Genomic DNA, 17,017 nt, shown 5'->3' with positions numbered 1-17,017 from the left:
CAAAAGGAAATTGCCCGGCTGTGGTCAGAACACACCCCAGAGCCAGCGGAACCCATGGTCCACACCTGCTTCAAAGGAGGGAGGGGAACCTGCCACAGGTGGCTTCTGTTTTATCAGACGAAGTGTGACCAGGTCAAAGATGGAGCCTCTGCTGCACCGAGGGTCAGTCCCTCAATGACAACTTTCTAAGCATTGATCATATACCAGACACTCTGCCAGGTCCTAAAGTTATACAGACAAACAGTATAGTACCTGACACTGAAGGGAGGAGGGGGGGGGGGGGGGACAAGGAATGTAAATGAAGTCCTCTGGGGGAGTGTGGTGGGATGAAGGGGCGGCCAACTGGGGAGGCTTCATGTAGGAAACATGAATTGGCTTTGAAGGAAACTATGGTAGACATGAAAAGGGAAGGCATTCTAGGCAGGGGGGACAGCTCGGAAGCAAGAGATTGTTTGGGGGGGGGGGGAGAGAAACGTGGAACAAGCTGGAAAGGTATGGCATCCTCAATTCCAAAGTCCCCTATATGTCGCCTACCTCCCTACTTTCCAATCTCCCTATTTCCTCCTGGGTGGGAGATGGATGGGCGTGGGAAGAGAAGAATCAAGTTACACCCTATTTCCATAAGAAGGGAAATAATACTCAGAGTGCCAACAAAATTGTTTTCAGTGTTTAAGTAATATATACATATATTATAAATATATATAATATAGTATATGTAACAATATAATATATATAACAATATATGTGGAGAGAGTATTTAATTATAAGCTTTCACTGTTTAAATAATATATACATATATACATAATATAGTATATGTAATAATATAGTATTAATATATATGAAACAAATACTTTATAATACAATACTTGTATATATATAAATATATAGAATACATACAATACTATATATGAAACTCAATTTTACATACAAGTATCATATAGAATATGCATGATACTATATATAGTACTTATATATCATAGCATATATGTGCTTATACATACATATATTTATATATAGACACTCCTAAAAGTATTAAATCTAAGTCATTTAAAAAAAAACTACTTGGTATCCCCCATCCCCTACACCAAGTAGTTTCTGAACAAAAATGGCCCCTCTGTTGGCTATAATAAAGTCATCAAACTGTAGACTCCTCCCTTCAATGTTTCCCTTTGGGAAATCATGAGCTTCCCTTTCCTGAAAATGCCATTCCCCTCTCCCCCTAGTCATGATTTAAAAAAAAAAAAAAAAAAGTTGCACCACAAGCTACATCCAAGGTGAGAAGCATTTAAAAGTGCTCTGGGTTGTAAAGGCAGGGATGGACCACCATCCTCCTGTTGGGAGCCAGAGAGCCCAGGAAATCTGCCTGAGGCTACTGGGGAGGTCACTAGAGAGTGGAGGAGTTGGGGAAGCCAAAATGCTATCAACCTCCTCTAAATTCAGCGCTCTAGGAAAACCCCCAGTTTCCCTGTCCTAGGTTTGGCTCTCAGACAGAATCTGCCCTTCCTAGCACCCAGGGCTTCATCAAAGAGCTCCTCCCAAAACTTCACACCACAATCATGGCTGGTCGTGCCCCACAATCCCATCTGCTCCCAAATTCTGTCACTGTTTTATACAACCCCCAATCTCCCCCTCCTCCATCCTAAAATGGGGGCGGGGGGAGTAATATCAGAGCCATGCACGAGCCACAAAAAAGATCAGGGAGCAGACTTGGGAAGATATAGGAGAGTTGATGAAACAAAGAAATGAAAAGAATTAGACCCAGCGCCTCTAAAGCAGACAAAGAGTAGCTCCCAGGGGCTCCTGAATTTTAGAATGGGAACCATCGACACTCCTAGCAGAACTCTCCTACTCCATGTGGATTTTGAAAATCGGTCCCTTCCCCAAATAACATGAAGCGTGAGTTGTCCAGGGATAGAGAGCCCTGTCCTTTCCCCCGGTTACTGCTCCCCATGTTCCCTCCACACCATACATACTGTTGAAAGCTTGGATATCTCTGCCCGTATGTGAACGAGGTCTTCCTGCAAAAGCCTTTGTTGGTAAGAAATCTTTTCCGAATGCTGGGGCTGGTCTTTATATTGCTCCATCTGTCTGTGCAAAACCTCCAGGACCGACTCTAGCTGGTCCTGTACGAGGAGAGAATCAAGTTGTAACCGGAATTTGAGTGGCAGAGTCCTCCAAACTAACTCTCCCTCAGCTCAAGCATCCTTGGGCAGAATGGGTCCATGATCACCTGGGTACCATGGACTTTCTGGCCAACATGACGATATTTGATGCCCACAGTCACAATGGAAAGAAATGCTAATTTTCAGTTGCAGGTTAGTGAAAATAAAGATGTTATTTTTTTTTCTTTTATTCAATTTCATAGACCCCCCAACTCCCCTGAAACCTGTACAAGGACTCCAATTAGGAAATCTTAGTCTCTATCACTTCTGATAGTGTTTAGCCAGCCTCTGCATGAGTACCTTTAGAGATGCAGGTGCCCTATTTCTGTGATGGAAGAAACAAGACTCCCAGGTTCATCCCTAATATCTTCTAGAGGTAGTGGTGGTGGTGATGGTAGTAGTAATAGTAGTAAGAGGAAGATAATTAGTATTTGTTTATCATTTTAAGATTGCAAAGATTTTACATATGCTATCTCATTTGAGCCTAATAATTCTTTGAGGTAGGTGCTTTTGTTTTTTAATGTTTTATTTATTTATTTTTTGCTGAGGCAATTGGGGTTAAGTGACTTGCCCAGAGTCACACAGCCAAGAAGTGTTAAGTGTCTGAGACCAGATTTAAACCCAGGTCCTCCTGACTTCAGGGCTGGTGCTCTATCCACTGAGCCATCTAGTTGCCCTGGTTGCTTTTATTAACCCCTTTTTGTAAATGAGGAACTGAGACTGAGAGAAGGTAAAGAATTTGCAAGAGGCTAGATTCAAATTCAGGTCCAAGTTCCCTAATCTCTCTACTACACCTGCTAGGTGTCTCAAAAAAGAAACACACATCTAATTTATACTTTAATATATTTAACATCTACTGGTCATCCTGCCATCTAGGGGAGGGGGTGGGGGAAGGAGGGGAAAAATTGGAACCAAAGGTTTGGCAATTGTCAATGCTGTAAAATTACCCATGAATATAACTTGTAAATAAAAAGCTATTAAAAAATTAAACACACACACACACACACACACACACACACACACACACACACACAAAACCACTTGTCTTTGGCTGGAAACTATGGAATAACACAATAACTCCACTGTCTTCTTCTTCCAATCCCTTACCTAGCAGAGGTGATCCCATACTCTCAAAGGGTCTGCCAGTGAAGCACAATTTCTGGGAAGTTCTACCACACTGGTACCCAAGCAATCCACTGGTCTCAGTCTCCCCAGGAGCAAGGACTTCAAGCAAGTTTAAGAGCATCTCCTTAGATAAGACTTCTAGCCAGCCCAGAGAAAAACTTGAGAAGGTCCCCTCTAAATTCCCACAAGTCACCCAATAAATCTCAGGAAAACTATTTTTTGTACTTGTGGCAACATATTTTAAAGAAACCCTGCTCAGGTTTTTGTTTCAGGAAAAATGAGATTAAAAACAACAGAATGTCCACTTTCATTTAAAAAAAAGAGAGCTATACAGATAGAAATAGATATATATATATATATATATATATATATATATATATATATATATACATATAATACATATGTAATTTACAGTTATATATTATATAACTATATATTTCTATCTGTATATCTATATATATTTATATATATATAGTTTTATATTTACATATACATTTATAGATAAATATAAATAAATAAAAATTTATATACAAATATACATTTATATATAAATAGATATAAATATATCTCTTAAACTATTACCTTGTTCTCCTTGAGGGCCCTTATCTTGTCTTCTAAGTCCTGCAGGACCCTGTCTTGTTCACATAGGATGCTTAATTTTACCTGCAAATAAAGAAATATCAAATATGTAATAACATAAAAACCTATTTGTGATGCTCCCTCTGCTGCCCTAATGCCTTACCTTGGCCCTGAGATGACCTTGGGTTTAGCTCTCAAAGATTCAGTATGACTTTATATACTGGAAAAGGGCTGGTGATGACCATCCTGGGAGCAATGGGCTATTTAGGGGATGAATTTTTATAGCTTCAGGGATTCCTAAAGAACTGTGTGCTAACATGTGAAGGGTGTGGAATTATACATTCTTAAAAGAATGAAATTTGCCTATTCTCAAGTTCCCCAGAACCCTTCCAATCTCACAGTGACCTTTTCCAGTTTTCTATTAAGTCTTGGGGAATTCGGGTAAAGAAAAATGGAGGGAGGAGACAAGGGGGAAAGCTAGCCAGTGACTCACATCAATATCACTCTCAGCTACTTTCACAGGCTTCAGACTTCTGTCCTTGAGAGTGTCACGGGTCATCTACAAAGGAAGCAATTTAAAGATGAGTTAGGAAATGAGGCTGGTAAAGGCCAAGTCTCTGGGATCAGGCACGCCATGTTTGCCTCAGCCGCTTAGGGAGAAAAAAAATTCATTATCTGTGAAAACATCAGGAGGTAGATAGGAAGGGGGAAAGATAAAGGGGAAAGAGAGCTTCAGGCAATAGAGAGCCCAATTCACTTCTGCAAAAGGAAGAAAAATTGTACCCTATTAAAATTGTATTAGTAGTTTCTGTTACCTTAAACAGAAGAAAAGGTATCACCATCTCAAAAAATGGAGTCCCCACCACAGCCATTATATATAAACATATTAATATTATAATAATATTATAATATAATATATAATAATATGTATATACTATATATTAATGTATTATATATACAATATGTATACATTAAATATACATATATAATGTTATATAATATAGTGTTGTGTTATATCTACAAGTTACATATTAATATAAGCTATTATACGTAACATCTATTTACAAATATAATCAAGTCAGTAGTATATATAACCAAGTAAGACTTAATATGGGAGCAATAGTTTAATACTTCCCCTCCATGTAAGTTAGGATAATTTTTCCTTAAATGATATTGTGAACAACAAGACTACACAACTATCAATTCTGATGGACGTGGCTCTCTTCAACAATGAGACGATTCAAAGCATTTCCTCTTGCTCAGTGATGAAGAGAGCCATCTACACCCTCAGAGAGGACAGTGGGAACTGAATGTGGACCACAACATAGCATTCTCACTCTCTGTGTGGCTGTTTGTTTGCATTTTGTTTTCTTTTGCAGTTTTTTTTCTTCTTTCTTGATCTGATTTTTCTTGTGCAGCAAGATAATTGTATAAATATGCATACATATATTGGATTTAACATATATTTTAAAATATTTAATGTATTGGACTATCTGCCATCTGGGGAAGGGGTGGGGGAAGGAGGAGAAAATTTAGAACAGAAGGTTTTGCAAGGGTCATTGTTGAAAAATTACCCATGTGTATGTTTTGTAAATAAAAAGCTTTAATTAATATTTAAAAAATTATATTGAGAGAGGCAGCTAGGTGATGCAATGAATAGAACATTAGCCCTGGAGTCAGGAAGATCAGTTCAAAACTGGCCTCAGATACTTATTACTTATGTGACTCTAAGCAAATTCCTTAACCCCAATTGCCAACAACAACAACAACAACAAAAGAAATTGAGACCATCCTCAAGTATTGGCTGGCCCAGGAAACTAAAGATTCAGGTAGTTGAAATTACTCATTGATTGACTGAATACAAAGCAACACGAAGAGCTCCAAAGGATGCTTTGATGTTTAGCTGGTGGATCAGAATAGGCAACCTAAGCAAGGGGGCTTCTATCAGATGAATCAACTCACAATGTCCTGAGTGCCATTCTTATCGAATGGCCTTCTGCTATGGTGACATAAACCTCTTTTTGTTAAGAGCTGATGACCTACAAGTACTTTGCTCTGTTCTAATGTTGAAGCTAAACAACCATGGAACTGGACTGAGTCAGGCTCAGCCTAGAACAGCTGGTATAGTCCTGCAGGATGGGAACACAATAGTTAGCTGAAGTGGGAGATGAGCAGTATGGGATGGTACATTTATCATCATAAACTACATGTCACTGGATTTCATTTATACTTTAGTTTGTGTTTTATCCCTTCTATTTATTAGACAGAAAGCTCTCTGAGGATAGGCAACTGTTGTTTTCCATACTTGTAATCCCACTCCCAGCAGAATGCCTTCTTTGTATGATGTAGATGGTTAATAAATGTTTATTTAGGCAGTGTTATATAGTACAGAGGAGTAGACTTGGGTTTAAATCTCTCTTCTCAACACTTCAAGATCGTATCTGCAAGATCCTAAATAATATGAAATTATGATGAGTTTCCTCATATACAAAATGTATATAATGATGAAAATGGTAAAGAGTAATATTTTTATTATTTGTCTCACAGATTTATGGGAGGAAAGTGCCTTGAGAAAAAAGTATTTGATAAACATGAGCTATTACTCTTATTATTATTACTGGCCATAATACTAATAGCTCTCAACTCAGGGAAGGTACCTATGATCTTCAAAGTACTCCAAGATCTAAGTAAGAAATCTGAAGCTAACAGCGAGGTCTGCTTATCAGACTGACTGCCCAAGAAGAATGACTTAAATACTAGACTAGGCACCAGAGAGTAATTTGTGACTAAGATGTCTGATGACCTTCTCTACTGGCCACTGGACATAGGGCTAATCGCAGAAATGTGACTTGACCACTTTCACCTGTCCTACACTGAAAGAAAGGGTCCATTCATATCTCAATGAGCAAGCAGCAAATTTCAGATTCATCTTGCTGAAAGTTAAAGGATTTAAATGACCTAAATGCCTTTGTATAGATGAAGAAACTGAGGCCCGGAAAAAGAAAAGGGCTTACCTTTTGGCTTGAGTTGCATGGAATCACAGAATTTCAGAAGGTAACAATAACAATTGACAGAATTAATATTCATTTTTCTGCACATGTATGTATATAAACTATATGTCAGATAGTACTTGAGATGCAATAACCTCAGAAATAATTTATTCTGACTTATGCTTTAACAGGAATTCTCCTTTAAATATCCCCAAATTATCACCCAGTTTTCATTTGAAGACATCCAGAGATAAGAACTTGCTATTTGCTAAAGCAGCCTATACTAAGTTGATTGTAAGAATGTTTTTTTAATACTGGTTTAAAATATAACATCTGTACCACTCACTAACAATTTTTCTTAATTTTAAAAAATTATTTATGTTTATTTATTTTTGAAGACAAGGCCTCCCTATCTTTTCTAGGCTAGAAAGGCACTTGCCATTTCCAAGAATGATCAACAAAGAAACTTTAACCCATATAATTTTCTAATCCTCCTTGAGTGGCCTGGTTTCCCAACACTTTCCACTCTTACTTCTGGGTCCTCACTATACTAGTGCCAGACTTAGTGCAGAAACCCAATGGGACTTTAACCCTACTCTGGAGTTTAAGCAATTCACCATCCTCAACTTCCCTCAGAGGCAGGGATTACAGGCATGCTAATCACATACCTAATATACAATAGGCACTTAATAAATGCTTAGTGATTGATGTTATCTCTCAACATAATGCAAGCTCCTTGAGGCTAGGAACTGTTTCTCTTTACTTTTTTTATGTCTCTAGTACATGAGACAGGCCCTAGCATATAGTCAACATTTAATAAATGTTTGTTAATCGATAAATTATGTTGTCTCTTCAAATAGAACATAAGCTCCTTAAGAGAAAGGATTGTTCAATTTTTATTTTTATATCTCTGGGGCCTAGTATAGTGCCTGGCAATTGTCAATCAACAACAAATGTTTGGTGATTGATTAATGAAAAGACGGATTCTCTTGCTTAGATAGAAGCATGGTCACATAATCTTCTTCCTTCAAAGCAAAGGAATCATTTGATGGCCTGACAGGGCAGGCCGTCCTGACCATCCTAGGTGCAAGGTTTTTGCTGTTGTTGCTTTTTAAAATTTCCCTTGCTGCATTGACAAACTGAACATTCCATTGATAAAAATACAAGTATCTAAGAGCTACAGATATAAGGCAAGAAACTATCAATGAGCTTTCTCCAAATGATGGGCTGGAAGGAGTGGAAAGATCTCTCTCCACACCACTCAAGGGGAAAGCTAGGAAAACATATCTGTGAATAAGAGAATATGTGGAAATAACTTTCTCTAGAAAGAAAAGCAACAAATGCTACAGACCCCAACAAAACACAAAGAGATGGCATTTCAGAGAGCAGCTGTTGGAATTCCATGAAATGTAACTATGGAAGACTTCAGTGAATTGTCTGCCAACAATTGACTTTCATTAGCATCCTAAAAGTGTGGGGAAGGTCTTCAGCACCATGGACAGGTAGCATGATTGAAGGTTAAATGGATGTGCCACAGCCTCTGAAGTGGTTCCAATCTAACTGGAGTTTAATAAGTAGGATGGAAAACTATTGCCATTTCAAAACCTTTTGAGATCATTCTTAGTTTTGGGAATATTTTAATAAAGCATACAATGAGAATATTATCAATGACATCATATATTAAAAAATTCTTTGCTTAAAAAATATCCTAAGCTCATCTTTCTTATTAATCATATTATAATTTTGATTGTTTTTACAAATGTGAAAAACATAAAAGATTTTTGTCAAATAAATAGCTATGTATGTTATTTTATCTTTGTTATATATTTAAAAGTTGTTATCAAAGCTGAAAAAATCTCAATTTTATTTGAATTAATTACACATTAAGGAAATTGCATAGATTTACGGAAAAGGGTAAAGTTTTTTTTTTTTTTTTTTTTTAAAGCAGAGGGTGTTGCTGTTTAAAGTTCAGAAACCACAATGTAAGAGATTAGTGCTATTACTATAATTATTATCTAGCAGTAAATAATTGCTGACTCCCTGATCTCCCTTCTTTTTAGAAAAGACAAAGGGTAAGCAGAGCAGTAGATGATTACTAGGAGATAAGTGGCAGGGGGAGGCAAGCAATGATTGCAAGTTATATTAGGATACTGGCCACTCTTCAGTCACTGTGACCTAAAGAACAAAAAAATATTATGGAAGTGGGGTGAAAAACATCCCATTCCTACTAGAGACATATACATTTTTCCCAATGACATTCCATAATGGCCAATATTAACCCCATTAGCACTAAATAGAAAAAAGGAAACAGGAAAATTTGTATTGGGGAAAATGCTACATGAACCACAGTGATTACCTGAGATGACTTCCAATTTATCCTGTATATATCTTGTTTGTACATGGCTGTCTTTATATTGTATATCCTTTAGATTGTAAGCTTCTGGGGCAGGGACTGTTTTTTTTTGTCTTTATTTGTATCATCAGTTCTTAGTATAATGCCTGGCACATAAAAAGGATCTCAATAAATGCTTACTGATTTGACCCCAGGGTATTATAGTCACATAGCATTAAACTTTATAATTAAAGTGGGCAACCATATGGCAAAGGGCCTTAATATCATGTCCTTATGAGGAATAAAGTTAACAGATAACCTGGAGAAGAGAACATTTGAAGGGTTGGGGTGGGGAGTAAAGATGTGAAAAGTCTTGAAGTATCAGAAAGGTGCATTGAGGACTGGGAGAAGGTAAGGATTAGACCATGTTTTATTTGACCCCAAAATGCAAAACTGAAGGAAGTTGCAGAATTCAATGTAACAAATTTCTTTTTTTAGTTAGCTATCCAAAAGTAGAACAATTTTCCTTAAAAAAATCTTTCAGCAGAATCTAGAACAATGGTGTAAAACTCATGGTTCATAGACCAAGCTCCCAGTGAGGCTCAAACTATATTAAAATGTAATTGAGACGTTTTAAAAAAATAAGTAAAAACACAATACAACATAAATAATGTTAATTTATAGTTTTTTAAGTCAATATGTTGCCTCCCTTTCTATTTGAGTTTGTTCATTGGTCTAAAGGAACCTTTATTGGGAGGATTGTAGATGTTTTCAAGAAGTGACCTTTGCACCGCTTCTTGGGAAGTACATTGGGAACCCTCGCACAACTTCAAACCATTTTTATCTTCCCTCACTAGAATAAGCCCCTGAAAGCTTTCTTTATTTGCTTGTATTTGTATTCTCAGTGCTTAGCACAATGAATGGCACATAGCAAGACCTTAATAAATGCTTTATATGTTTTGCAAGAAGTAAATACCACCTTTCTACAAATCTTTCCTCAACTACTCCAGGCAACAAAGATTCTTCATCTCAATTTTCTCTCACCTTCTCCAGCCCTGCCTGCCCCAGGCCCTTTAGCACTTACAGCACATTTTCTATGCCCCGTACTATAAAACTAAATTATACATCATCTTATATCTCTCTTTTAAGTTTTGTTTTTACAAACAAATAACAAAATTCCCTAGGATGTTGACTTTACCTTCCCTTAAAATTCTCATAAGTCTGAAGACTTTGCTAGGCACATAGCAGGCACTCAGTAAGACAATGATTGGTTACAGGCAAGCCATCCCTTCCCTAGTGTTCAAAGCTCCATTTCCACGAACTTAGAGATTCCTTGAAAGCCTTGCACAAAGTCTCAGGGCACTTGGTAGGCCACATCTCCTGTTACACAAATTCCTGGAATAAACCCTTGGGGAGAATGGGGGTGTGTGTGTGTGTGTATGTGATTAGTACTACCTCGGTCCTAAACCTTTATGCTCACATTATTCATTAGAGTTCTTCCTTCTTAGAGTTATTGTAAGTCATGCTTTTCACAATAAGAGACTGCAGGCTGGGCTGCTGTGAGGAGCTGATGGAAGCAGGCTTCTTTCTGAGCAAACTCCCCCTCCTCAGTGTGGGATGCTCTCAGCACTGCTTTAATCCTATCTCAGGACTATATAGACCTATTTAAAATCAAACATAAAAGGGTAAAAGAATATAACCAGAGAAGAAACCAGAATCTATTTACCTGAGAGAGGGGAGTCACTGGGAAAGTCTTAGACTCAATCTTATACAGCTATCACTCTTGTCAATCTTCCTGAGCTGGCTCAACACTTAAAAACCACTCAGGGTCTGAGGATAATTGGAAATAAGTCCCTGGACACCACTAGATAAAAAGGCTAATGTTGGATAACACATAACGGAAAAATTAAACACCCATCAATCCAAGATTTAAAAAAAAAATCCAGCTGTGTGATCACCAAAGAAGTTCTACAATTAGTCCTTATTCAAGAGACCCACAGCTCAAATGGCTAGAATCTATGGAGAGGGAATGGTCCTCTTACAATTCTGCTTCCAACACATGTTAGCTCTGTGACTATGGACTTAACTTCTCAATGCCCCTAAAACAATTCTCTGAAAAGTTACAGATGGGTTGCTAATCTGCATCGAATGAAGAGAGTTTCCACACTGGGAGTTCCCATTCCAGAGCAATCACAGGTCAGACCAATAAACTTCCACTTTCTGAATCATAAACAGACTTCTCAATAGGAATAGCAAGAACATCGCCTTTCCTTAAATACGTTTTGCTAAATGGGGAATGAAAACTTAACAGGTAAGCAAAATGAACTTCAGAGACATTAAGTGATTGGTCCGTGTAAATGAAAGAGCCACACCTTTCTCTTTAAAAAACAAACAAAAAAAAAATCCCACTCTCTTATGTTGCTTCCAAACAAGAAGGGGAGATAAATCCAAATTGCTCTTCTCTTAACCTTTTAAGTCTACTGAGGCTGGCAGCCTACAGGGTGGGAAGATGCAGTTGAGGAGGACAAGGAAGAGAATAAGTGAAGCAGGTTCCAAGTCTGCTCACCTTTAGGTCCAGATACTCCAGATCTTTCTTCAGCTGAAGGTAGGTGTCATCAGCCTTCAAGGGAGCACAGAGAGAAAAAAATATCAGTTATACACCAAAGATTTTCTTACATCCTTTATCAAGCAGCAGCAGCAACAGGAGCAGCAGCAACAGCAACAGGTCAAGGCTTCGTGGATGACTCGGCCACATTGCACATTTTAACAAAGAAATGAGAGAAATTCATCACAACAGAAGCAGCACGTCTCTCCTGCAGCAAAGCACTAGAGACATGATCCAATGGGAGATGTCCATGAGAAAAGGGGGGACTGCCACATCTTACTTATGCATTTTCAAGTCACAGAGGGATGTGAAGCCAGTATCCAAAAGGAGCTCTCCCATCACTCTCTAGCTGTCAATTATCTTGGCACAGAACTGAAACGCTATCTCAGAGAAGAAAAGTGTCGACCTGGCTGATCATTCTGATAAACGTTAACAGTGAACTTGGGACATAAGTGGATAACATGGTGAACTTGGATTCAGCAAAATTGGGCTTCAGATCCCTCTTCCGACACTTACTAGCAATGGAAACACAGGCAAATCATTTGACTTGATATCTGTGAGCCTCAGTTTCCCCATCTGTAAAAGGGGGCAAATAATAGCACGAGGGTGATGATGAGACTTGAATAAGATAATATCTGTTAAAAAACTCTGCAAACTTTAAAGCTATAGAAGCCACTTCCTATTTACATAACTTGAACATCAAAGGCCCATGATCTAAAGGTATCTAAACTGAAGGCTGATCTGTCTCACCTTCCTCTCCTTCCATCTAAGCTCATCCTCTGTAGATAAATAGAATTCTCACTGTCTCACAACTCCTCTGGTGGCAGCAGTGCCATTGGGACCCTCACTCCCCAGAGAAACTAGATGTCTTGAAAAACAAGATAGTGGATCCTGAGTTGCCTTGCTTTCATTATCCTAGATCAACTACAGGTCTTGATCTGGACCCTACCCCATCTACCCCCATCTGCTTCTCTTATATATTTCAGCCCAGTTCAGCCACTGGTCTCTGAATCTCAATTCAAACCTAGAGACCCCTGGGCTTTTTTCAGGCATCCAGGTTTGCAACCTATAAGTCATCCATGATTCTTTACTCTTATACATCCCCCATATCCATTCTGTTACCAAGTTTTGATAATTCAACTTTCTCTATATTTCTCCATTTACACTACAAACAACTTAGTCTGGGACCTCTGCACTTCTCTCCTGGGCTATTGCAATAGCTCCTAGTTAATCTCCCTATATCCAGTCCTTCACTTTCCCAGCACATCTTTCAGATATTTGCCAAACTGATATTCCTATAGCACAAGTTTGAAGCTGTTACTCCCTTTACTGAATTTCAGTGGCTTCCCATTTCTTCTAGGATAAAACAGAAATTCTTCAGCCTGACAGATCACACATTACTTCCTGTGGAGCACTCTGTGCTCCAGGCAAACCAGAGTATCCACTATTCCTAGTACTAAATATTCCATCTATTACTACCTTGGTATTGCTGCACAGGCTTTTTCTCCTCACCACTATCTTCTGGACTTTAAAGTTCAGCTTAAGCAACTCCCTCCAACTTTTTACTGATTCCCCCAGTTCTTATCCCCAAACCCAAATAAGAACCAATACAAATATCTACAAACATTTATGGAGATAGAGGACCTAGATTAAAAATCGCACTTCTATTTATTTTTCTGTGATTATATATGCCTCCAAGGAGCCTCTTAATGGTGGAGACTCTTTCAGTCTATCTTCCTATTCTCTTTCTCCCACCCCACCCTCTAAGTAGATGGATAGATTTCACTTTTATATCTGTATCCTTATTTGATCCATAATTAGATCCATGACAAATGTTAGAAACAACTAGGTACCTCAGTGGATATAGCACTGAAACCACTGTCAGGAATACCTAAATTCAAATTCATCCTGGGCAAGTCACTTAACCTCTGCCTTGGTTTCCTCATCTGCAAAATGGGGATAATAATGATAGTACCTACTTCCTAGGGTTGGCAATGAGGTAATATTTGTAAAGAGTTTTGAATGTTAAAGAATGTAAAGAGCCTTAAAATGTTATATAAATACTATATTCATATTCACAAACTTTTGGGTTGAGGCAAAATAGAAAATAACCTATCAATAGTTTGGGCCTATTCTTGTCTGAAGAGCAGAGGGTGGGCTAGCTGCCTCCAGAGATCCTTGCCTGGGCCCAGGCTTCTAGAATAATCATTCCTCCAAAGCTTCAAGAAGTCCCTTGTACAATACCCATTCTGCTGCTCAGCACGGAGCCTGGGCTCTGTGTCAATAGCTAGACCCAGGAAATCTGCCCCCGCCAGACTTATCTGCTGGTGCCTAAATAAAACCCAGTGGCATCTGCAAAAGTCGGCCTCACTCACTGATAGAATTATCAGGAACAGGAAGAACTGTCATCCTCTGAATTGAAGAAAAGGTACTTTGATTTCTGATAACTGGTGAAAACAGTCATCTCCCAGCAGCCACAGCAAGGGCGGGTGAGGACGTGAGAGAACTTAATAGAAATCTCAGCCTCTACATTCTTTGCAGCCAGACACAGGGAACGGTGGAGCAGAGGACAGCTAAGGAGGAACCTTCGGGTGCACAGAACTACATTAGCTGTCCTTGGGATGAATAAAACCTTTCAAAAACACAGGAGGACCTGGGGGGAAGCTAAGGAGCTATTTGGGGTCACAAATCAAAGATTTGAAGAACGAGAGGAGATAATGCTAAGATGGCTTTAGGAGGCCCCCATGTCCTCATCTCAAGGAACAAGAGGGACACACTCAGTAGCTAATGAATCTTTGTCCTATTCAGAGTTTCAGTCACTAAGCAGCAAAATCCAGACTCCCTCGGATGCTTTTTCTGTCCCTACCCCTTGGCATCAGCTTTATACCTAGCTATTGTTTTCTTCTAGAAACAGGATTTTCCACTGATCAGCTGAAAGGCTGACCTTTTGGTAAGGCTTAGCTTCACAAAAAAGACACAGCAGCAGGAGAAAGGGGTGCTACTCTTTAAAAAAAAAAAACACACACACACTCAAATTTAGCCCTTATTTAAAAATTTACATCCATCATCCTAAACCATGTTTTACGACTTATTTCTCAAAAGCATCTGGTTCTTATCATAAGAGGAAAGGAAGACTGGGACAGTTAAATGGCCTCCATCCTCATCGCATTATTATTGTGCCTTATAATCCTTCAGATAGGAGAGTGGGGAGATCATCAGGAGACTAAGGTCTCTCATTACTTACTGTGCAACCCTAAGCAAATGACTTCTTCCCTTCTCTGGTACCGAGATACCTTAGTGGCCAATGGCAGAACCAGACCCTTGCTACCTCGTCTATGTATGGTTTTGTGAGTTAACTTCTCATCCTGATCACACGGACACAACATGGGCTTTGAAGTCAAAGGATCTGAGTTCAGACTCTTCCATGACCTATGAGATCTTGCTCCCTGCACGTGTTTTCTCCTCTATAAAATGAGGGGGTTGGGATATATTTAAATGGCCCCTGAAGTCTTTCCAGGGCCTATGACCTTTAGAGTTGGGAAATACTTTAAAGAGTAACTAGTTCAATCAAAGAATTTAGAGAATGACAACAGCCTCTTACAACTGATTCCTTTCCTGCCTGGGCACAGGCTGATGAGATATGTGCTAGAAAGCCACTTGAGGTGCCTCTATGAGCAATTCAAGCCATGGGAAGGGACACAGGCCACCCCTCACCAGCCGAGCCGAGGGACTATTAGTCTGTGTGGCACCAGTGCCTTCTAATCTTCTCAGCTGGGCTTTCTCCAAAGGGCCCTGGGGCACTGGTGGCAACAGCGGCCCTCAGGGACTCAAGGATGTCCCTACATTGCCAAGGCTCCAGGATGCTAGCCATTGCATTCAGCTAGTAGCAGCCCCCAGCTCCCCCAACCCTGCATGCAGCCGCCTTCCCCTGTGGCTGGATTTGTGCCAGAACCACTGGGAAGCAGGGCAATAACAAGAATAGCTAGCGCTTTATGACACTAAAAGGAGATGGAGGAAAGGGCAGCGAGTGAGTGGACAAGCCAGAAAGCAAAGCAGATCCGAAATGCTGCCAAAAGAAGGCATGGGCTGCAAGCATGGCGTTTCCCAGCTCCCGGGTGCATCCCCACAGATAATGCACGTAGTATGTGGGGCCCATCAGCAGCTGACCTGGTAGGTGGGAATTGTTGGCTCATGTTGCAGTAATTGGGCGATTGTGTAATTTCGCACACTAGCCAACTTAGCCTGATGTCTCCTTAATCGAATGAGAAGTAATGTTAACTCTTCAGGCTGCAGGTATGTAGACACATTGTAAAGAGGAAATTAGCCATCTGCATGCAGTGAGAATCACCGTAATCACGCTCTCCACCGCGGGGGCCAGAGAATCACAGCACTGGACGCCACGAAGCGGTTATTCCATTAATTCTACCTTTTAGCTCAGATGAGTGCAAGAGCAGATAAAGAGGCTGCCTGAAGCCCAGTGGGAGGGTCAAAACCATCAGACAGTGCACATGGCCAGAGAGTCCACAGTTAATGACAACGTGTAAGAGTTAGAGCCACAGAAAGATAAGCAGGTGGCCACAAAATACCACAAGCTTTTAAGAAACTGTCTGGGAGAGAATTCAATATATTCAATATAATTTTGCAATTCTCCCTGATCTCCACCCCACCAACAACATCTCTTCCCACCAACATGCCCGACTTCCCAAACAGCTCGGCCCCACTCATGGCTACTCACCGACTTTCCATGTAAACTGGGAGCACTAACTGTGTGTGTCATATACCCCATGGACGGCATGGAGCGTCTGTCCACATGGGAGGAGTTCTGTAGAAGGGAAGATGGGGGAATCACACATAGAGTAAGCCATAGGAAAAATGTAATGTTACTCTCTGGGCAAGGGCAAAATGAGGCAGCATGAGATTAAGAATTGGGAGATAGGGATTCCCAAGAGGAAAAGCTCAGTGCTGGAAGGAACCATTCAGTCCTATCCCCTCATTTTACAAAGAAGAAAGTAAGAATCAGAGATAATTAAAGATTTTCCCAGAGTCATCCAGCTTGTCAAAATCATAGGGATGATTTGAACTCTAAGCCCAACATTCTGCTGCACCAAATGCCAGTTAAGCCTGGCCTCTACTATTAGCTTATCTCCTACCCCTGGAAAATCAATTTCCCCTCTCTGGAACTCAATTTCTTCATCTAGAAAATGCAGATAATCATAATAGTAGA

General features: G+C 39.6%; 1 protein-coding gene across 6 annotated transcripts in view; it reads right to left on the bottom strand.

Annotated features, from left to right (window-relative positions):
• The window catches only part of PLEKHA7 (pleckstrin homology domain containing A7), a 203,416-nt gene that overhangs the window by 26,322 nt on the left and 160,077 nt on the right, over positions 1 to 17,017 (bottom strand). For 4 of the 6 annotated variants that reach the window (XM_051966044.1, XM_051966041.1, XM_051966042.1 and 1 more), the window contains 6 exons: positions 16,529 to 16,615; positions 15,961 to 16,080; positions 11,755 to 11,808; positions 4,360 to 4,425; positions 3,870 to 3,950; positions 1,974 to 2,123 (listed from right to left, as the gene is read on the bottom strand). In XM_051966044.1, the coding sequence (XP_051822004.1) occupies positions 1,974 to 2,123; positions 3,870 to 3,950; positions 4,360 to 4,425; positions 11,755 to 11,808; positions 15,961 to 16,080; positions 16,529 to 16,615 (558 nt within the window). The remainder of the gene's footprint in view (positions 1 to 1,973; positions 2,124 to 3,869; positions 3,951 to 4,359; positions 4,426 to 11,754; positions 11,809 to 15,960; positions 16,081 to 16,528; positions 16,616 to 17,017) is intronic. The other 2 variants (XM_051966043.1, XM_051966046.1) reach the window with 1 other exon arrangement.

This window comes from Antechinus flavipes, chromosome 6 (assembly GCF_016432865.1).
Source record: "Antechinus flavipes isolate AdamAnt ecotype Samford, QLD, Australia chromosome 6, AdamAnt_v2, whole genome shotgun sequence".
NCBI classification, from domain to species: domain Eukaryota; kingdom Metazoa; phylum Chordata; class Mammalia; order Dasyuromorphia; family Dasyuridae; genus Antechinus; species Antechinus flavipes.
The sequence above is the reverse complement of the archived record's forward strand: the minus strand, read 5'-3'. Positions and strand labels throughout refer to the sequence as shown.